The 23338-nt window shown below is 44.8% G+C and overlaps 2 protein-coding genes across 2 annotated transcripts in view; both read left to right on the forward strand.

Annotated features, from left to right (window-relative positions):
* The window catches only part of LOC144148975 (macro domain-containing protein PG1779-like), a 64970-nt gene extending 50609 nt beyond the window's left edge, over positions 1-14361 (forward strand). The window contains exons 7-9 of the mRNA XM_077680496.1: positions 2838-2868; positions 10229-10308; positions 14136-14361. Of these exons, the coding sequence (XP_077536622.1) occupies positions 2838-2868; positions 10229-10308; positions 14136-14225 (201 nt within the window). The 3' untranslated portion in view covers positions 14226-14361. The remainder of the gene's footprint in view (positions 1-2837; positions 2869-10228; positions 10309-14135) is intronic.
* Positions 14362-14789: 428 nt separating this feature from the next.
* LOC144148974 (forkhead box protein N3-like) overlaps positions 14790-23338 on the forward strand; it is a 62028-nt gene continuing 53479 nt past the window's right edge. Inside the window, exon 1 of the mRNA XM_077680495.1 lies at positions 14790-14936. The gene's annotated coding sequence lies outside the window, so the exon portion shown is untranslated. The remainder of the gene's footprint in view (positions 14937-23338) is intronic.

Genomic DNA, 23338 nt, shown 5'->3' on the forward strand with positions numbered 1-23338 from the left:
CCGATGTGCACGATTCGTGCGCGAGAACGGGCCATGCGGTTCACGATTAATAAAATCAACTTGCCGCGCGCGGATGGGGAGACTGTCGCTATCTTTCGAGATGCATCAAGCAAGGTCAGTTGTGGTTATCAGGTACGCACGAACTAAAGGGTGCCTATTTTTTTTCTTTGGGTGTCTACGTTAGAGGAGGGCAAGGGGTGCACGCTGCGTCAGATAGCCGATTTCATCATTTCTTTTTTTTCTTTTGCTACCCTAAAACGATGCCTCAGCTGCGCCGGTCGATCGGCAGACCCGCCGAAAAACCGCACTATAAACGGTATTGTGCTTCGGCCAACCGCATCTTAAGCGGTATGCTTATGCATTGAGTTCTATGGGAGGTGAACCGGTGGTCGCAAAAACCCGCGTTATATCCGGTCCCGCACTATAAGCGGTTACGTTATAAATGGTCTACACTGTATTGGAAAATGTAAAAATTGCAGTTTTATAGCGAACGCTGTCTTGTCTGTTGTTCCTCCAAAAATGGCTATCTGTAATTATGTCTAGAACTAATTGACTTACTCAAAAAATAATGCCATATTTGAAATGGGTTGGAGAAAAAGCATCAAGACTGTCAAGTTTTACAGAGTTTACCTTAACAACTGAAGGAACCTGTTTTAAAGAGCAGTGTCTCCCCCCTTAAGTGCGCCGAAGAATTTTCTCTTTGGTGAAGACACCGTCATCCACGCATGCTTGGTTACTACATGACGAAACTGTCCCGCTTTTCCTCTGCCCTCGCTTCTCTCTGACCTTTGCAACTGTCACAGTCCCTTATTGTAAGCATGGTCACTCAAAACGGGATCTCCACTGCTTTAACTTCTTCACAGGGAGCATCTTTTGGTTACATACAACATCAATGGTCGAACCACTGTCCTGTACAACACCTGGCCTTTCATTTTGGCTGAGAACTTCGTGACACCAGTTACTCATGAAAACCCTTCCCAGTTCTTCCATTCTCTTTAGATTCTTCTGGTGATTTCTTTTTGCTTCTTTCTCTGCTTTTCTGACTGTTCAGGATTTGGCGTTTAATGTTCAGTAAGCAGGTAGATACGTATCATGGGATTAGTTTTTGGTACAAGCAGAGGGCGTCCCCACAGTAAAGCTCTTGTGGAGAGCGAAAGTAATAAATTTAGCAGTAAAGGTACAGCTTAGTCCAGCAGCAGCAATCAGATGAATGAAATGTGTAAGTGTAAGCAAGGTGAGCAAATAATGTGTAAGCAATAAGTTATAATTTAGCTCGATGCATTCACATATACTATGCACAGGAGGTTAACGAAATGAGCATCAGTTATCTGTCCCAATAACTCTTAGAAAAAAATTGAAGAACCATTTTACTTTGTAAAGGTGTGAAAATCTGTATACTGTTACAGGGAGATGTACCTAGCCCTATTCCTTTACTAGTCCCAAATGGTTCCCAGAGCGTAGAACATGGTCGTTATTGGCGTTGAATCATCATGACTTGTACAGGTTGAGGCACTTTTCTTTTTTGCTGAAGAAAAGAGCTGGCGAAACCTGGTCTCAAAACTTAATACGTCAACAATCGTTACTCTTTGAGCGATATTTGATGTGAGTACATTCCTTCTTTGTACCCCTTCCACACCCTTTTATTTGCTGCTGCTCACTTGAAAGGCATTAGAGGGGCTGGACGCAGGAAATTCAGCTTTTCAACAAGTCAGAGCCACATGTTGTAGCGAGTGCTCACCGAGAATGTTAAAAATGGGGAAAATGTAATGTAAGTTTTTGGACTTGTGGGTTCTTACCACCAAAAAGAAAAGAGCCTCATGACGGGACAAAGAAGGAGGCTACACAAGCATAGTAGCACTGTGCGTGTGTAGCCTCTTTCTTTGTCCCGTCACGAGAGCTGTTTTGTTTTGGCGGAAAAATGTTCCAAGAAGTAAGGGTAAAGTTTAAAGTTAAATTCTCTCATCAGCCATTCTGAGTGCTTCCCTATTTCCCCCCCCCCCTTCCCCCTCCCTCACATACCCTGAAGAACAGTGCGTTCAGAAATACATTTCTTTTTATTACTTCTTGCCGATTTCGGGGTGTCAGCTTTGATGAGAGATGCGAAAGTTCTCAGGGTGGCATTAAGTGGATCATGGATGGTGGGCACATTTTTTGTGTAAACTCGCTGCACCTGAGTGAACACAAAACTGGCATAGACGGTACAATAGACACACGCAAAGTGTTTGAAATTTGAGACATTGTAGAGCCCGACCTGCGACTTCCCAGAGTATTTAGTATTCTCATTTTAATGCAACCTTTAGACGAATGCCAGAGCTACTTTTCTTGGGGAAGTTGAAAAAGCAGGGACTTAAACACATTGTCTTTAATGATGTACGGGGGGGTGTGTCGGTTGAGAACGAACAGCTGTACACATGCGCCAGTACTTTTCAGCGACTATCTTGGTGACGGCCCCATGTTTTCGGTTACGCGGCTTTTTAAGTTTTTGACCCTCATCTCAGATTTGCATCGGCTATCGGTTTTACATTGGCTTTACACCAGCTTTACACATTGGCTTTACACCGGCTATCTTATTTGTCTTTTACTCCTTTTCACTTTCACTTTCTGTCTTTTGTTATGCCTCTCACCACTTTTGTTGAGTAGGATCTTTTATGTGGCACTCTTTGCCCTTGTTGGCCTTGCGGCACTAAACTTAACCAATCATCATCACCACCACCTATCATCACATGAATCACTGAAAAGGAAAAAAAAATGTGCTGACACAGCCATAGAGCATTAATGAGTCGTTTTCGAAAATGCGGAAACCTTAGTGTGTTTTTTTTTTTTTTTTTCTTTTCCAGGCTTTCCCGTGTATCTCGACAGGCGTTTATGGTAAGTAGAGCACCACGGTGGAGTCGACGTTGGTGTGACCTGTTTAGGGTTTACATGATCAAACAATAAGTTAGCCCTGGTATCCACGCTGGACACAAAGGGAGAGGGATGAAGACCCGCCACGGTGGCTCAGTGGCTAAGACGTTGCGCTGCTGAGCACGAGGATGCGGGTTCGATTCCCGGCCGCAGCGGCCGCTTTTCTGATGGTGGCGAAACGCGAACGCGCGTGTGTACGAGATTTCGGCGCACATTGAAGATCCCCAGGGGGTCAAAATTAATTAAGCGCCCTCCACTACAACGCGCCTCATCGCCTGTGTAGCGTCGGCGCGTTCAACCCCTACAATCAATCAATCAATCAATCAATCAATCAATCAATCAGAGGAATGAAGTTAAGCAATGGTTTTACTAGTAGTGCATATAAATCGTGAGATAAATACCCGGGAACTGTGAAAACGATTTGGGAGCTTTTGCTGATGCTGGAGTCATGTCATCACTTGCATTGCACGATGACAGTTAACCCTTTAAGTGCCATTACAGAGTATACTTGTGTTGCTTTTTAAACTCGCTCCCGAGACAACTCGTGCAAAAAAAAAATGCATTCATCTCCCGCCATCTGTGGAGAGGTCACCTAAAAGCTGCGAAGGGAGTCCCGCTATGTGTGTTCAGGCTGCCAGGTGCCGCTTTGTGTGGTGCCTTGTTTCGAGAGTTTCACACCAAAAAGTTTTCCTAAACGGCTGGGCATCCTACTTAGCAGCTCATTCTTTTGTTAATTATTGTGTTAATAATTTGAAATTAGTAAGCCTTTTTTTATTTGAATGGGATAATCCTGAATAAATATCTTTACATGTCCTGTGGAGTATCATGGTGCATTGCTAGCATGAAATTTCCACTGAACCAACATGAAAAAAAAATACCCGGCAGGGGGTGAGGAGCAGTCAGGAAAAAAATCCGGCAGTGAAAGGGTTAAGAAATAGTTAGAAACAGTTATAAAAATTCTTTAGGTTCATTAATGAGGCCTGATGATTGCTGTTTGCAGCGATTGAGGATCAGGGATCACGGTAATGTGTTAGTAGATGTCCTCATTCATTGCACTTTGCTCCCTTTCTCGAGGGCACTGCAAGGCATGTGACTTCTTTTCTCTTCACTGCGATTCCTACCACAAATTGGTTTTAAGTTTTATGCCTGGTCCTAAAATTCATTAAATTAAGGCACCCAATTTGCTGTCGTCCTCGTAAACGACGTTGAAAATTCAGCCCCCCCATTTGCAATGGCTTGTAAGTAGCGTTTTAACATTTAATCATTGCTCATTTAATGCGTCAACTTGCAGGAGACGTTTAAAATGAAAGCGTTTAATTTGTCAGAGTGCACCTCCAAGCTGGACAAAATGTAGTAATTGATAAGGACAGAACATTGTCAAGTAAAAAAGCCTAGCGTAAGCCAGCTTGTTATCGATTGGTTGCAAAAGCAGATATGATGGTGCTATCAAACTCGAAACGGTACACTGACTAGATGCTATAGGGAAACTTAAAGTGACGCAGACAATTGAGGGAAACACACTTTTGAAGTTAAGAAGTAGCGGAGAGTACTTGACAAGATGTAAGCAAGAATAAAGGGCTGTTCAGCAGCAGAGGCACAATTTTGCTGCAGCAAAGTTGTATGTGGCTACCATCTGGCAGTGGTCCATGTCTGTCCATCAATGCACTGCGTTGACATCAAAAACTTTACCATCCCCTCCTAAACAAGGTTGAGGGAGAAGCGCGAAAGCTTGGTTAGATCGAAACTGTGTCAAAAGTGCGTCAAAACCTTGACTAAATCGATGCGTCCAACATTCGATGAAAGGGCATCTAATCGATCGCTGAACCTTGAAGACCCTAATCGCAAACAAAGACCGAACCCATGCGCCACTTTTTCGTGGACTTAGTTAACAAATCTTTGAACGACCTGCATGTATACTGATATGTGATTTATGAAATGAAGGGGTACTATTGTACTCCTTCTTCATGATAGGTACATGTACTGTCTTATCTAGAACCGTTACTTACTTTTTCGCGATTTACAAGTAACCGTTTTGACACAATGGAAGCCCGGTTTAATGTACCGCATTTTCCGGTCTATAAGTCGCACTCTTGTATAAGTCGCACCCCCCCTCAAAACGGCAGTTTTTAAGAAAAAAAAAATGTATACAAGTTTCAATGGTGTATAAGTATGTACAAAACGCAATTGTTAATCAGGTAAACCCGTAGAGGATCAGTTCGTTAGAAAGTTCAGCGGAAGTAGTACATGGTTGCGGCGTCCGCCGCCTCTGAACGCATCCCCCGGTAAGCAGTGCTAGACATGTGCATATACCAACCAAAGTCTAGACAGAACTTCTCAAAAATGGTTTATTGCTACACATAGATACTACAGACGGCGTTTAGGCAGAACCATGGAAGCCTCTTTCCTCCGACTTGCTAACAAATAATTCATTCATTTAGACCATAGGAGTTGTGTCTCTGAACGTGCGCTGACATCACGCAGCGCACAGGCACCTTTTTGAGCACGGACCACGTGCAGCCGCCGCGTACCAAATTAATGTCATACACAAGTCGCACCGGTAGATAAGAGATAAGACGCACCAACGAAATTTTCAGAAAAAGACTGCAACTTATACACCGGAAAATACGGTATGCGCTGTGTCTCTAGAGATCTTATCAGAGCTTTTTGGTTGACCAACTGGTCTTTGGGGAAATGCGTTAGTTTTTTTGACAGGACACCATCGGTCCTACTAGGAAAGCTTTCGATGTGAAAAGTTCTCACTTTCAAAAAGCTTTCACTTTTAAAAAATTTTTGGCCCCTAGTTTTTTGCGAATGCTCTATAGTTCTCAATTTTTAATGTAGGTCTTGTGAAAAAAAGCCTTTAAAAAGGTCTTGGAAAAGATCTCGGAAAAAAATCTTGGAGAAGGTGTCTTGGAAAAAAATCATACTGAAATTGGCCCTCAGGACACCCAGTTTCACTTCTTTGTCATTATGAGTTAAATGTTGTAAACGTTTCTGAATTAGTACTGTCAGCTGTCAGTACATACAGAGGGAGTACAGTTACAGGAAACGGCTATAACTTTACCGAAAGTATTCTGCAAACATTAAATGACGATTGGCTGCTAAGACGACTCCAACATTACGTTGACTATCTTCTAGTCGTTTTAATTATACGTAGGTAGTTTACAGAGGAGTTGTAAATATTGTCAAATCCCCGCCTGTTGTCATTAAGTGGGCTTCTATATGGAAAGGGAACAGATATCTCTACGTTTGCCTGCCAGAATAAAGCTCTAGTTATTTAGTTCTTCTGAGTTTCATTTAGCTAGTTAAAGTGGCAATGCAGACCAAATGCAGGTTTGGTTGATTCGAGAGATTGCCTCGTTCAAATCATATGGACACCACTTTTAATGCACCCTTCGCTCCAATAAGCTACATAATTAGGAAAAAAGGGAATGGCCATGCGACCCACCAGCTCATTTCCTGCGACAGAACCTGTGATCTCGTATGCCCAGCTGTGCAATTGGCTGAGGCCAGCAAAAGCAAACGCAAATTAGGCAGGGCTTATAGGCTTGCTGAACGAGTTGTTTGCGCTTAAATGTAATGCATATTCATTTTGCAGCAGTAAGAATGGTGGAGTAAACAATGAAATTTATGTAAATACACGTAAGCATAGAAGTACCTATGCGCAGTGCTGTTGGTACTGGGTGCAGTATGCTTGTTTTAGCTGCACAGGAGTACGCTGCTTTGGAGTTGTCTTACACGACACTCGCTGATTGGCGTAAGCGACGGTGTCTTACGTGACCCTGTTTGTCAAAGATACCGCATGTTTCACGAAACGTTTACTTTTTCTATCTTAACAAAAACAAGACAGGCTCAAATACAGTCAAAAACAAAGCAAGTGTATACAGCGGCCCTGATGGTATGGTGGCACCATCTAGGAGGACTGACGGTATTCAAGGCATTTTGCAGTTGGATGGGGGCCATCAAGAAAATGAGTATCTTTGTGTGTTATAAAAGATGACATTGGACGCAATCAGTTCCTGGGCAGGAAATTCACAAAAATGTTAGACCGAATACCGCCTTTAAACACAGGCAAAAGAAAGTAAATAGATTACTCCTGTGGTGTCGTCACGCCATTGAGTCTGTACGTGGTAACCAGATTCATGAAGAATGTCAAGGGTGAATCTATTTTGTAGTAAGAAAAAATAATAACAAAAGAAAGAACGAATTCACAGTTAATTTAAGATAAAAATAGCAAGTTGTAAGTTACACTGGTCATGTTAGCTGTAAAAACTACAAAAGAGAGCTTAATTGACACCATTCTGAGGGTAACTAAAAGCTTTTTTTTTTTGAAGGGAATGTCAGAGCTACTTGACATGAGAATTCACTGCAAAACAAGTATTTTTTTTTTGTCTGAATTGATTCTAAAATTTTTGGGGGGAAGAAATCAAAGAGAGGGAAAAACTCCCTTACATGGACTGTCACTACCTACCTTGTCGAGGTACTATTGTAGTGCGACAACCTAACAAGCAACAAAGCTTCTGTTTGTCGTCATGGAAAGCATGATATGTTGTTTTGTGTGTACACTAGTGCCACAAGCAAACAATGTATGAGTGAAAAGAAACTACATTGTGATTCGCAGGGAGAGTCCTTCAGCGAATGGCAGACTGAATTTTTTTTTCTTTTTGTGACTGAAGAGTGTCTGAGTGAAAACTATGTTTTTACTTTTACATCGCTGCATACATGTCCTCTGTGTTCGCTTCTCAGCTATTAGATCATTCTAGTTTGATAGGTGAATGTTGGCGATCCTATTGCGCATCTCTTGAGAGGGCTTTGCTGACATTTAACACCAGCTGACCAACTCCTGTGTTCTTTGATTCACCGATTGCGAATTCCAAATTTGCTTTGACTTCTTCTTTGCTGTCCCTTCATTTGTCTGTTCATTTTGGGGCCGGAGTTTGTTCCATTAAGCTTTATTTGCTAGCGCGCTTTTGTTGTTTGTGCAACGTTCGATCCACCCGCTTGACTTTCTTTGCTTTCTTTATTTTTGCCTTCTTTTCTGTAATGCGTGCCCCAGTTACAAAATCCGCATGTAGTACAGTCGAGCCTCATTATAACAAAGTAGTATTGGGGCAGTAATTTAGTTCGTTATATCTGATATTCGTTGTAACAGTAGAGTTAAAAATCGGCTCAAACCAATCGGCAATCTGGAACCCGCAAAAATTCTTGATACAAGAACGAAATATTTTAAGATTCGAACCTGTTAGAGACAAGGTAACCCTTACATTTCTCCTTGTGGCATTTCAAGCTCAATGAACCAGAATATGAAATGCGAAATTAAAACAGAACAAAGTTCATTTAACAAAGCATGCCTGCGTTCTTATTGTTTTGAGGAAGAATGTGATCTTCATCTGGTGGCTATTCACAGCACTGAGTAGGACGAAGTTTTCCACAGTGTCCACGAACGAAAGGGGCTTTTCTACTTCCACAGTTTTGGGGGCTGGGAGTGTTTTCCAGGTAGCTTCTCAGCCTACTAATCACATATTTCTTCGTTATATCTGGCATTGCGCGTGGCTCTCGCGATTTCAGTTTCGTTATAAAAGAATAATTGTCATTGAAATGAAGAGTGACCAACCAAAGTTCGTATTTAGTTCGCTATAGCCGATAATGCGCTATATCAGTGTTCGTTATAATGAGCTTGTAACTGAACTAGCAGCAGCATTTCCTTGCAAATAAATTAGCTGCATAGAATGAAGTTGGGAGAAGCCTTGTGTCTTCTCCGATCCAATCACTGACATATTTAGCCTACTTGAGGGTTTACCTGACTGCCTGGCTTCTGGTGGTAATGAAAAATAGTACGCAGAAAACGCGAGCAAACTTGAATATGTGCTTTTAAAGGGGCCACGCAGACAAACTGCCAGTTTGTTTTATTCGAAAGATTTCGTATTTTATAGTGCCCCCAGCAGTTACGCGGAAACAGACGATGCTTTATTCACTGAGAGGTTAACGAATTTAAGTGAACATTTTGATTCTCCCGCCAAATGGTGTGTTTTCATGACGTCTGCAATGACATCACAAGAAAAGGTTTTTAAGCTGCTGTGGAGCCTTGTTTACCGTTAGTGAACCTAGATGGCGCCACCATGCTGCGCCGGGCCGTTTTCTGCCTTCACTTTGTTTTTGGCCATATTTGTACCTGGCTTGTTTTTGTTGAGGTAGAAAATAATAGTTTCGTGAAACATGGCATTTGCTCGGCAAATATGGTCACGTAAGACACTGTCGCTTACTTTAATTGGCCAGTGTTGTCTGAGACAACCCCAAGGCCCCGCAGTCCTGTGCAGCGTAAACAAGCATAGTGCACGCAGTATCAGCAACAGTGCGCATCGGTATTTCTATGTTTACGTGCACTTTCGTAACTTCCATTGTTTATCCTACCAGTCTTACTGCTTTAAAAAGCATTGGCCGTAAATTTAAGCTTAAATAGCTCGGTCAGCAAGCCTATAAGCTCTGCCTAATTTGCGTATGCTTTTGCCGGCCTCCGCCAGTCGCAGAGCTGTCCGGTATGACATCCTAGGTTCTGTAGCAGGAAATGAGCTAGTGGGTCACATAGCCATTCCCTTTTTTCCTAATTATGTAGCTTATTTGAGCGATGCGTGCGTTAACAGTGGTGTCAGCATGGTTCCAATGAGGCGATCTTTCGAATGAACCAAACTTGTGTTTTGTCTGCATGGCCCGTTTAAGTTGCCAGCTTTCGCAAGGCACGCTGATTAGGCATCCTGGCAAACTTAGTGATGGCAGTGCTGGAAATCAGATGGTTCTCTCGTCGCCGTGCATGCCTAGGCATAGAGTTGCCTACTAATGTGTAGGAAATCTGGCGTTAGCGTCTAGGCGAGTCACACTTCATCGAGCGTGGCGTCGTGTATTGGGGAGAAACGTTCACTTGTCCCCGGCATGGCTCGTGAACAGGCCGAAAAGTTATCCATGGCCGCAAAAAGACAAAAGTAGTATTCTAAAAGATTATTTAAAGTTGTTTAGTTATTTTAAAAATTGGAGCTCCGAAAGAATTATTTGTCAGGGGTTTTTCAAGAGCTTCATGTAAGAGGAACATGAAAAAAGTGTTACCTTTTTGGTTCATTGTGGCTTCAAGGTTGAAAAAAAGCCAAGTGGCTAGCCAAGCCAAGTAAGGGTGAGACGTTGCTAGCTGCTATGGGAACACCCATGACGGCAGGCGGTTGGAGCGGAAGGTTTTCCTGTACTGCGTATTAGTGTGGAGCCCAATTGAAGCAGTGGCTTGGAAGTCGCCAAGAGTGCATTTCATGGATCACGTTCTCTTTCATTCTCGTTTCAGGGTACCCGAACGAGAAAGCGGCGCACGTGGCGCTTTCCACGGCACGCGAGTGGCTCGAGACGGACGACAATGCCCATAAGGTGACTGGACAATGACCCTCTTGTGGGGGTAAAAATGCAGACAGAAAAGAAAGTTGGGCTCTGCTCTTCTCTGCCGCTCTGCAACAAGTGGCGTTGAAGCAATCTCCCTCCTTTCCACTTTTCAAGTTTTTTTATGTGTGCGTGTGTGTTGTATAGTACAGATAACATGGTGTAGTTTGTTTCTTATGCGAGCCTGAAGCTCTTAATCTCCGCCTGGGACTGTCTCAATCTTATCTCAATCTGTTTTCTGAGTCTTGCGGTGAATCCTGAGAATGTTGAGAAGGCAATCACGGCAGTTTGTCAGTGGCAAATGGCAGTAAAATTGTACAATGATCTGACGTCGTTGGGGCAGGTGGCCCGAAAACTGCATTGCACGGCCCCTCGAGCATCCTTTGAACAGAGGGTAAACAAAAGATGCCTAGCCTTGGATTAGATGTCTGCAAAACGTTTTTTGAGCTTGTTCTGCTTTGCATTTGGAAATCATCAGGGATGTCCAAGCAGTAGAATGGCTGATCCCTGAACTTTATGCACCAAGAATTGAATCTCGCAACGACCAACAACCCCAAGACAACTGTGAACTGCTGAAGTCCTATCCGAAGAAGTCCTTGTTGGCGGCCATGCAAAAAATGTGTACAAGAAGAGTTCTTTACATCGTAACGATTGGTTTGTCCTTATTACGGTTATCACTCCCAATTGCATTGTCTCTGGTAGTGAAATGTTGGTGGAATCTTTTTGGTTGCATATTGCGCTTGTAGGAGTGAATTCCCGATCAGCATGCAGTCGTTTGCAATTTCATTAGAACTGATACCTCTTTTGTTCTGACTTGCGAGAGCTTTCTCTGAACTCCACACTGGTGTTTAATCAATGAAACACTTGAGTGATGCTTGAATCTCAGGCCCGAAATTTTGTGCAAGGGATTTTCAGAGGTTCTGACAACTTTGTGGTGAACTCAAAAACAGATTGCATGTCTGTCTCACTTGTGTTTAAGTGTATCACATCGTCAGCAAGAGCTTCTGAGCAGTATGATAGCAAGAATAACCCAGTTATCTGCTTGAGGTTGAGGTGAGATTGGGTACGATGCAGGGCTTGGGCCAGGTCTTTGACATGCTGCAAGTGTGGAGGCAAGCTTGCGTTAGTGAACATCATCTGTTAGGTTGGGCTGATCCTGAGAAAAGTGATTTGCGGTGTGGTCGGAGGTTAGTGCTTGTTGTTTGCCGACCTGTCATCAAGTGATGCATTAGTGCAGATGCTACTTTGCCTCATTTTCTTTTTCAACGAGCTGTGGCTCAAGTGGACCAGGATCAAGAAAGTGTGTGTAATGATTGAGGAAAATTGATTGCTATACCATTGCTTTTGTTGTCGTGGGAGGCCCCTGAACTTTGAATGAACAAGTCTAGAAGTCCCTGAACAGTAGGGGCAGCTCTGGACAATAACACCTTAAAGGGCCCATGAAGACAAGATAGAAGTTTGGTTGATTTGAAAGACTGCATTGACCCATTAGCAATGATACAGATTTCAGTGTGAACTTCAAATGAACATTCTAGATATTAGGGGGGGACACTAGTCTAACTTCTTTTAATTTTCAAGTAAACTCTGAGACTTGTCAGTCTTGCAGCCTTTCCCCCCACTGATTTAAAATATGCCACTATTTTTTCAGTTGATCAATTAGTTCTGGAGATAACTAGAGGTAATTAGTCATTTTTGGTCAAACAGTAGACAAAACAGTGTTGATCATAAAACTGTTATGTTTATATTCTCCAATACTACGAACCCTGGTGAATGCAACAATCGAAGCAGTTTTTCGATGCATCGCTTGGGACTAATTTTACTGCTCACTAAACTTTCGGTGTTTGAAATGGCCACTCAAAATGGTTCCTTGCCGCTGGCGCCACCGAAGTTTAGTGGGCTGTAAAATTAGTTCCAAGCGATGCATCGAGAAACTGCTTCGATTGTTGCATTCACCAGGGTTCGTAGTATTGGAGAATATAAAGATTACAGTTTCATGACCAACACTATTTTGTCTACTATTTGACCAAAAATGGCTAATTACCTCTAATTATCTCCAGAACTAATTGATCAACTGAAAAAATTGTGGCATATTTGAAATCGATGGGGGGAAAAGCAGCAAGACTGACATGTTTCACATATTTTACTAGAAAATTAGTTTTTTAAGACCAGTGTCATGGATGAAGCAGTGGTGAAATTCGCCACTCACATTCCCACCGAGTCCTTATTACATTTCAGGGACTTGTTTGCGCGATTGGCAGCAGCTGACAAAAACCACCGCCAAGGAACATGACTGGGCGGTTGTAGAGGGGCCTGTAGTTTTGTTTTATTGTACCGCTTGAAGGCTTACGTGCGGTTAGCGTATCTCTTTTTAGGATTCGCCTGATTGCGCTCCTGGTGATTTTGTGTAGAACAGAATTTGAACGTCGTTTATTATTTCGTATCTGTTCTTGTCCCTGAAGAAGAGAGTGTAGGACAGCTGCATCTTACCGGTACTCACCTACGGGGCAGGAACTTGGAGGCTCACTTAGACGGTTCCTCTTAAATTGAGGACAACTGAGTGGGCAATGGAGTGTAACATTAAGGGACAAGAAGAGAGCGGAGTGGGTCAGGGAACAAACGCGTGTCAAGGATTATTGGTATAAATTAAGAAGAAATGGTCGTCGGCAGGGCATGTAGTGCGAAGGCAAGATAACCGTTGGTCGTTAAGGGTCACATAGTGGATCCCTCAGAGAAGGCAAGCGTGGTGGGGGGCGGCACGAAGTTAGATGGGCAGATGAGATCAAGAAGTTTGCGGGGTAAATTGGTCGCAGTTATTACAGGACCGGGGTAATTGGAGATTAATGGAAAAGGTCTTTGCCCTGCAGTGGGCATAGATAGGATGATGATGATGATATGATGATGATGATCTGTTCTTGGTATTAAAAATTGGCTTTCGGTGCCGTGATTGAGTTGAGCCAAGTAACCAAAGGCTAGTTATTTTGACTAAAGCGATGGTGTACTTTGTTTTTGTGGCTCCATAAATGAATAAAAGATGACAGCTTCTGAATTGAGCTAAAAAGTTAAGTTGAGCCAATACGCTGCAGTGGCAAATCAATGTACAGTTCTACTAACCGTATCAGTGTGGCTCACTTTACTACAGGCTTTTAAAACCACAAGTTATTAGTGCCTGACTTGCATTGCCTTACCTGCTTCTATGTTCAATTCTGTACAAGATGGTTGTCAAACACACCAGCTATGCTGTTTTTTTTTGTTTTTTTTGTGTGTGTTAGGTTTGTTGCACCATGCGTTCAACCACTGTTATATGCAGGAAAATTTTCCACGCAAAGGACGTGATACATGAGGACAGGTGCTGACGACAACAAGATAGCATTCATTATGAAGTACTACGTCACACAAAAAACATCGTGCGAAAACACAACCTATCGGTTTCACTATTTCTTATTCTTCTTCACTGCGTTTTAAGTAATTCACATAGTTTTTGCACTTTGGTCAACAATGCATAGTAGAATCCTTTTGCAGCTTCGCAGCTGCACGGCTGGTTTCTTTTTTCTTGCATTAAGCTAAGGCTGCTGAGTTTTCTAGATAGGAAGTACTAGTGTCACAATTTAGTGACACTAGGAAGTACACATACAAACAGTACCCCCACCTTCTTTTTTTTTAATTTGCAGTGAAATGTAGGCTTTCCGCTACAGTGGAGGCATCTCGTGCTGTGGATGGAAGACTTGACACATCATTTAGCGTGGTTTTTTCATAGCCTTTACCTGTTGATAATGTGCACTTCAATTTTGATTTGTATTGTCTCTTCGCTCTCTTCCCAGGTCGACAGGATCATATTCTGCCTTTTCCTGGCTGTGGACGTCAGAGTGTACGAAAAGCTTCTTCCAGAATATTTTCCCCTTCAAGAGTAGCATCAGGATCTCATCCATCAGAGGAGCTGTTACTGTTATCCCAAGTTCTTGTCTTCTCTGTTCTTTTTTTTTTGTTCTTCGAGTGCCATGTATTGACGAGAGTTTCGGTTCAATAAACTGCGCGGCATACCTCCAAGCGCATGTCTTGATTTCAAAAAAAACAAAAAAAAAGTTTTAAAGACACCTGAGAAACTTTTGCTTAAGGAATTTCATATTAAACCCGATTGGAACGACGGCGTGTTTCTGAAACCCAGTTCCGCAAAATATTAGCGTTTTGGAGCAAATTAATTTTATTTTTGTGAGTTTGTGCACAGGCTTCTCCGCAAGCCACATTTCGCGATCTCAGGTTACCGGAAGTTGAACATGTTCTTGCGGAAGCTACGTCACACGCTTCGTTCAGCTGTTACAGTAAACTGAGCACTACCCCCCCGTGTCGCTGCAAAAAAGAAAACTGCAAAGATTTTGCTAATCTAGTATTTAGTTGCAACGTTTTTATGGCTACATCTTAATTTTAAGCAATCTTAAGTGAAGTAAGTTTGTTGAATTTATAAAAAATGGTTGTTTTTCAACGCGAAGCCGGGGACAGGCGGGGAGCGGCGCTCGAGGGAAGAGCCAACGCTGCTACGTACACAAGGATACAAGCCAACAGAGCAGCACACGAGGTGGAACAACTTTAGGAATGTTTCGCCGCTTTCGTCGATCCGTTTTGCCGTAAGTGTTCAGCATTCGTCTCTCACGCGCGTCTACATCTTGCGACCCGTCTGCAATTCAGATCGATGTCACTGGAAGCATGCGGCGACGCGAACTTCCAACCCCCGACGTCTCCCATGTGGGTCGAGGCTTAAATGTTGATCCCCTCAGCAAACGAGATTTCTCCGCTTGACGAACCCCAGTAGGGTGCATTTGCTCGCGAAATGGATTCGCTGCTGCTGATGTGCTGAGGCGTAGCTGAAATTTCGTCCGTGGCCTGTTCGGAGATGTCCGCCTGCACGACCGTCCCAGTTGTGGAGCGTAGCTACGTCCGTGTTTATGAACCGGCGGCAAGCGATCGCCGAAGGTCAAGTTGATAGAAAACGCCGAAGTGCCCGTATTGTCTTGTTGGAACGTAAGTCATGGCCCTTCTCGAGCGATCACTATAAAGCAGCGTTTTCTGCGCGAGTATACGTTTTGCGACCCGCGAGTGAACTTGCCAGTGTCGCTCGATACAAGTATAAACATTTCCTCCCCAGCGCAGCGAAAACGTTAGTAAGCCGCGGAGGTTCTGAAAAAACTTCCGGGAGATGTAAAGTAAAAACGAAATCGCAACGCCGTAACGAAGTTTTTAAAAGCTTGCCGCGTGTTAAAACCACGCGTAGGCCAAGTTGACTGGAGTATCGTTACAGCTGTTTCGCCTGGTGCGACCGAACTGAGTCGCACTTTTATTGCGAGCTCGGAAGGATCGCGCAAGAGATCACGCTTCTTTTTTTTCGGGCGTCGTCAGAGAACGCCTGCGTGGTTGAGACGCGTTGGTGCCTCGTTCATTGCGCAATGATCCATCGCTATGGCGTCTCCATGTGACCTGGCGATAATCGCGGTGACGACCGTGCCTTCAGGGGGCGAGAGAGATAGAGCGAGCAATTTAGACGCGATTATTCCGGAAGGCTCTTGCTTCGCGACGCCGGGTTTGTGCGTGCACGTTTGCTTCGCACTCCTGCCTCCTTATTTCAACTTTTAATTAGCCGTTTACCTTACCGTAAAAGTTTGGCCCATAGTTGACCAAATGCAACCCTGTGGAGTACAATGATCCATTGCTTGCACACATCTGCAAAGCAGTTCCTTCAGTAATTATCGTACGTTAACTAAGTTGACATCGAGCTTCCCATTAGAACCACGTGTTTTATTCCACTGTGCGTAGAAATGAATTCACAGGATGTAGGGATTGGTGGTGCCTGGCGTGTTTGTGTAATGTGTGCAGAAGGGTATCGTTCGCTCCGCATCGTAATGCTCAACCTCGTCTCGATTTGGCCTGCCTCCAATCGGCGTCGTTGAGCACGCTAACAACTCCGCGAGGTGCCCGGAGCGAGACCCGTCGTCGTGACTGGAGAGGCCGCGTCGCGTGGCGCGTCCGAAATTGTCCTGCACGGCGAGTTAAAAAGCAACGGAGCGCGGCTTTGTAGGGAGAAGAGACAGCAGTGAGAGTGCGTGTGCTTCGGCTGCTGCTTGAGGCGAGAAAAAAAAAACGTAAAAATAAAAACTTGCCGTTTGCGCACCGACGCTTTTGTGGCAACAAGCGTCTTTTTTCTTTCCTTTTTTCCCGACGTCCGCCGCCATCTTCTGTTGCCATGGCAACGATGACGCGGCCGCCTCCGGCCTCCGGGCTGCCGTCGTCTGCTACAACGAGCCTTCGCGCAGACGATGCACCTTTCTTTTTTTCTTGTTTTTCCTCTTGGTTTCTTCCTGGCTATCGCCTTGCTGTTTTCGCACGCCCTTCCCCAATCTCTTTTCGCGGTTCTGTTCTGCGCGAGAAGCGTCTTGCATTTCCTGAAAAGCGAGTCGGTGTAGTGCGCGCGCATGCGTGTAAAGATTGTGGGCGTTGTCTTTCCTTTGGTCGTCTGCTCAGCGAAAATTGCGTCTTGTTTGATAGCCATCCACTTCTGGATGCAGCAATAAGCAACTCTGGCCGATTTCCTTTCGCTTCTTGCTCTGTTGTTGTTGGTGTTTTTGTGTCGTGGCAACGTTTGCAGAAACTGACCTTGTCGAACCAGCCGAAGCGGGTACTCCGCGACTGAGCGAAGGAATGTCTTTACGCTTTTACTCCTACGTTTTGCACCCAGAATCCCCGCGCTCCCAATTATGTGTCGGATCTTTTAAATAATCGTCGCTGAGCCGTTCCCGTTTCCCTGCGTTGGGGCGTTGTTTCACGCGATGTGCGTTCCAAGAGTGCGTCGCGTGTAGACAACGACGGCACATTGTTCGTTGTTCACGACGGGCTATATCAGCGTCTGGCTGGGCCGCTAATGGCACGCTCGTCGGGCTGTTCTGGCGTTTTAGCTCGTTGCTTGAGCTCAGCTTCGCGGTGTGTGGAACAAGAAAGAAAAGTCTGCGAGGCGTCGTGCGAGAAAACGGGGCGAAGCGCGCAATTAAAGCGCCGCCTCGTTTATCTGCATTATAATTCCCCCGCGAGAAAGTTTAAGGTCGTCGTCGTCTGCTGAACATGCCTCCTCCGGCGGCCCCGATTCCTGCTTCGTGCGGAGCGTAGGTCGTTGCCATGACAACGGAAGAGGCCGGACCAAACACCGCCACGACGAGAAGGCCTCATTGTAGCGAGTAGAAGAAAATGAAGTGATAGTGATCCAACAGCGCACTTTGTTTGGTTCCTTTTAAAGTGCTTCTTGCTAGCCTTTTATTGGCAGTGCGAGAGTATTTTTCGGCTCCTCGTGATGATGCAAGCGAAGTCGCGTTTCACACTCCATGACGCGGTGTTGCCGGACGCGTCGTTTGCGCGCCTTGGATTGGTCGATCTGGTCCTCCTTCCGCCTTTCGGGTCGGGTCGTCATTTGCGCTTGTTTTATTGTTCCCTTTTCTGGTCATCATATCGCCTGGAGGCTCGACTTCGCCCGTACCTCTGGAGCGGACGTCTTTCGTCCTGCCGTTCGCCGTCGTGCTGCCTGCCGGTTCCGACTCGGTGGAGTGTTCACGGCGTGCGCGCGAGGACGCGCTTTGCAAATTAGCCCCGCGAGGAGACGGTGCTTCTGCCGATCTTCTCACGCACGGCAGCGCACTTGCCTCTCGCCGGGCGCTAATTAAACGAGACTCCCCCGCCCCCCTCTCACCGCATGCCGAGCTGGGTGAGAGGGGATCGCCGGCACGGCATTCGCGCTGTTTCCCTTGCTGGCATGGAACGTAAATATTTCGGAAAAGTGGGGCCGAGAATAGACAACAGGTGACAACGCGATTAACGGAGTACATGGGTGCTGGCGCACTGGACAAAAGGGGAGATGTCGTTCAAGGGAATGGAATAGTTTAGTATGCAACCGGGCTTGGATACAGTTAACGGTTGTTTTGAAAAAAAAAATTATACCGAAAGAGAGCACGTAACTTCCAATTTTAACAAAGCACCACTTATAACACAGACAGTTTCCTGTCCTGTCTTCATTATTACGGTATATTGACGGTGAGGTGTGTGAAATGCGCCGTTTATTGAGATTTCTTTTCAGTGGGCTGTCCAGACTTTTGATCTAAGGAGTAGGAAAGGAGTAAGGTGTGCAGCTGTACGGCTGAAAGGGAAAGGGAAGTTTAGTACCTATCCATAACTTCAAGTTGATTGATTCACTCTCGCGCGATTGATTCACTCTCGGTTGGTTAGCTGAGTTGGTAGAGCGACTGCTCCGGTTAAGCGGCGGTCCCGGGTTCGAATCGTGGGCAAGGATGAAATTTTCTTCAACTGTGAAGTTTCTGAGAAGGCTGTATAGCTTTTTTTTTTTTTTTTTTTGTAGCCGTACGGCTGCATTGAGGTAGATCTCAAACTTTCCTTAGCAGAATCTTACTCCACGTTGGGGATTTCCCCAAAATCTGGTGGATTAAGGTGTAATTCGCGGCACCCAAGTGGGACGTTGGAAGTATTGAGTCTGACCGTATGCTGTCAAAGCCAGGGCTGTTGGATCTTCATGATCTTCATGGCTGATTATTCGCAACAAAAAGGGGCGTCACGCAGCTCGAATAGTTACATGTTGCTGTGCTGCCACGAAGTTGAAATCTTTACTTTATTTTTTTTTGTGTTATTATTTCAAAAATTGGTCCTGCCTAATTAAGATACCCTTTTTGTATGAGTTAGTCAAATCACACTTCTCATATGACACTTAACCCCCTGAAGTAGATGTTGAGGCACTTATTTGTCTCTCTGATGTAGCGTTTACAGCCACTGATGTGATTTTCTGATCTGAAGAAATCTCTGAAGACAGTGGGACATCAGTGCAATCGGACAACATTAGCAAAGCTTTTTGTCTAAATGATTAGAAACATAACGTCTACTTCTTTTGTCAGACTAACTTATAAACTAACAGAGGACATCGACTGCTGAAGTCCAGATTCGTCCAGTATCGCAGGTATAATGTATCTGCGAACCTACCGTAAGGTTCTGAAAGAACACCCACCCAAACTTCATAGATACCAAGTGAAAAATACGGGATGGGCGATCTTTCGGGTAAGGCGCAAAAAACTACAAAAAGGGGCCGCACCGCCAACCAAAAGTGCAGAGATATCAAGGAAAGATACCAGATGGGTGAACATTCTGCTCAAGTGCGGAAAAGACAAATAAGTGACCGCATCAACACATGAATAGATGATTTGCATTTGTTTCGGTCCTTCATCGGTGCTAAAGCCATTAATTTGAGGCAATCTTTGGGTTAGTAAATTGGATACTTCACAGAATCACCCCTAAAGGGGGAAAGCGATGTTTCGGGGTGGGTATTCACTCGGAATCATGCAGCTCTGCACCACGGCGACCCAATCCGCAAGTGCATCTCCATCTCCTTGAAGTTGTGAATCCAAGTAATCTTAATCATTTAATACCCCTGTCACATGGCAGATCTAATGACATTTAGCGCAAATGTCATTCACTCCACATGACATTAATTCGGCGCTACACGAGAATACCGAAAGGCATTTGAGGCGAATGACATTTAGCGGCTAACTGAGGTTCGGGAGTTCATTCAGCAGCTAAATGAGTAGCCTCGACAGCAGTGGCACATCTCTAGAGAAGAAAGTTCATTAATGAACCAAGGAATGCTGTTTCTAAAAACCGCCAGTAAACTTATATTTTCTTCTTTGTGTTGTTGTTCCAATAAAGAAAGATAAACAAGTACTAACAAAAAATAAAATCTCGTCCCCAGTGCGCGCGCTAGCCAAATCCGAATTTTTCGCGACTTGTCTCGGCTTGTGATGTCTACTGATGTCACTTAAATCGGTGGTTTTCTTGTTTTTTATTTAAAAAATAATCCTTTGTTACGTTTTTTTTTTTTTTTAATATTACGTGTGAAAACACTCTAGGTGCGCTTGAAATGTAATTTTTGCGGTTTTGCGAGCTCTCTAATCGTCACCACTATCACAATCAAATGACATTTGTTTCGCCGTGTAGACCCGCACGGCCGAGCCAAATGTCATTAACAGCTAATGTCATTCACTTTGAATGACATTAGATTTGCCGTGTGACAGGGGTATAACTGCATCCAGATTAATAACCTGTATGTGTGCGTTATGTCGCTAGGTTTCTCCATTACAAAATAGGACTTCATTCAATTGGAGTGAACTAACCTTTTGGTAAATCACTTGGCTCTGTCCCAATCACGACTGGCATTTTTTCACCGAACAAACGGAACAAATATTAAAAAACTTTTAAATTTTGTGCTACAGTGACGTAATATGGGTATCGATGTGTTAACTGTACATTAGCACCCGCCGCGGTGGCTCAGTGGCTAAGGCGTTGCGCTGCTGAGCACGAGGTCCCGGCCGCGGCGGCGGCTTTTCTGATGGAGGCGAAAAGCAAAAACGCCCGTGTGTACGAGATTTCGGCGCACGTTAAAGATCCCCAGGTGGTCAAAATTAATCCGGAGCCCTCCACTACGGCGCGCCTCATCGCGTGCAAACCCTGCAATCAATCAACTGTACATTAGCATTCAAATTATACAATTAAACGGAACTACGAGCCTTAACAATCACCCAGTCTTGCTTCCTGGCATTGGCTTAGGTCAGTGGCCAAGAATCATGCAAACCAGATTCTACGGTGTCATAGAGATATCGCTGGAAAATGGCTGGTTGGTCGCCACTGGCGCATCCGTTTTCCTAAATATCTCCGTTAGTTGTTTGAAGTTTGCGATAAAGCTGGTGTCACTGTTATCTGGACGAAGCAGCCTTGTATTTTGTCTTCATGGCCCCCCATTAAAATCAACTTGTGTTTGCTGCGTGGCGGCCTCAAGCTACATCACATATCAAAATGTGGCTTTCAGGTAAAATTGTCCTGGCTTCATGCACTGTAGCATAGGCCTCGAATGACTGGGAGGTGACACCCAAGGGATGTCTGGTGTTTGTTGCGACTCAAAGAGCGTAAACAAATCAATCCGCTGTGGCCCGCTTTGTTTTACGGTGAACTTCGAGGTTTGCTATCCTGCTGAGTGCATCAAGAGGCAGGAATAGGATGGTCTCTGGGCAACGGAAATGGGGTTGATTGATTGATTGTAGGGTTAAACGCACCGACGCAACGCAGGCGATGAGGTGGGCCGTTGTAGAGGGCTGCGGATTAATTTTGACCCCCTGGGGATCTTTGAGGTGCGCCAAAATCTCGTACACACGGGCGTTTTTGCTTTTCGCCTCTATCTAAAAGCGGCCGCCGCAGCCAGGAATCAAACCCGCATCCTCGTGCTCAACAGCACAACGCCTAAGCCACTGAGCCACCGCGGCGGGTACAGTGGAAATGTGACGTAGTTAAAGGACTGTTGTGGGATATTACTGGTTGTTTACTGTATTTACTGCACTTTTACTAGAATTTCATGAGCGCTAACTTTGTTGCTTATGATGGTGTACTGATTTCCAGGGGTCAATTGAGCTGAGTGGGAGTAGGCTAAGTTTACACGACTAAAGGGGGCACGCACATTTTGCAATGTTTGGCGTGTTGCTTCCTCCTGGAGCAGACTCGATGCTTCACAGAGCTGTTATTCATCCACTGAAGAAGTGTTGTTTCTCTTGTAAGTTGTGGCAGTGTGTCATGGTCACCCAACGGTATCACGCATGTGGCCGTTAGACCAAAAGCGAAAGCCATAAAAAAAAAAAAGAGGAGGAGGAGGAAATGAAATTCATTTTTGTCTGCTTTGTATGTGGGTACTAAAGGGTGCTAAATTCTTGTCTGACTTGTTGGTCGTCAGCTCTGCTCATTTTGTTCCGGCGTGACTCCGCTGATACGAATGGGTTTCCACCTGTGCTGCACATGCTTTGCTAAACAGCTGGGAAAATGTGCCACGACCCTGACACTTCAGTTTCCTTTTTTTCGGTGCCGGCAGTTCCCACACTGCTGTCACTTTGTGGCCTATGCATGTAGCTGAGCAATAGCATGTGGACTGGAATAGCCTCGATGGCATTGTGTCTGGATACACGCACGCACACATGAAAAATGACCAAAGTATCTTTTTCTTCCCCTTAGCTGAATGTGTTTATCTTGCTTGAACACTGATTGGTAACTCAACGGAACTGCACTGGCACGGAGATTTGCATGACGTGCTTTCAACAGCGCAGGTTGTGTGATCTTGTTTTCAAGCATTGCCGTCACCTCCGTGCTGCTGTTGTATACCACTGGATAGGTGTTGGTCTCCTTGGGATGCATTCGGGTATCGATGGGATAAACCTGTCGTTGGAAGGCTCATGGGGCTTCATCAGCGACTTTGAGCATCTTCAGGCATTACTGTCTCATGCACGTGGATTACAAGTGCTGTAGGTCTTGGTTTAACGTGAAATGCTCTGAGGCTACTCGCACGTCACTTTCGGTGCATGCAGTATGCGAAGGGTCGTCCTCGTGGGGTTGGCAGTCAGGGAAGAAATCAGCTGCGTATTTGCTCACTTCGCTGAACGTGTCTGTCGTCCAAAGACAGGTCTTCAGCTGCTCCTGCCATTCAATGGCCCCTCCTCTCTTTCCTTCGATGATGCATGCAATAGAAGATCACCTCTTATTTGCGCTAGGTGTTCCGACCAAAGGAGAAGTGAATGGGACAAAACTCAAGCGTGCAAATGTTTCATCATCATCATCATCGGCCTTATTATGTCCATTGCAGGGCGAAGGCCTCTCCCAAAGATTTCCAGCCGAGTCTGTTCAGAACAGCACTGGCTCAGTCCCCTCTTAGTACCTAAATTTCTGTATCACATCCCTCCATTGAGGCCTTGGCTGACCCCTACTGTTGGGTTTACAGTCTATTGGCAGCCACTCTGCTAAGGATTGTCCGCCTGTTGTCCCCTCGGGCTCAACATTTGGCTACAAATACAATATTTCGAATAATGAGAGTACACATTTCTGACTTTGTTTTTATTCTGTGAACGACGTTTGCAAATAATGTACTATTTTTGAACAGTCATAAAGAAGGCTAGCAATACGT

Source organism: Haemaphysalis longicornis, unplaced genomic scaffold (genome assembly GCF_048455015.1).
Source record: "Haemaphysalis longicornis isolate Haplotype H1 unplaced genomic scaffold, Haemaphysalis longicornis Haplotype H1 scaffold_8, whole genome shotgun sequence".
NCBI classification, from domain to species: domain Eukaryota; kingdom Metazoa; phylum Arthropoda; class Arachnida; order Ixodida; family Ixodidae; genus Haemaphysalis; species Haemaphysalis longicornis.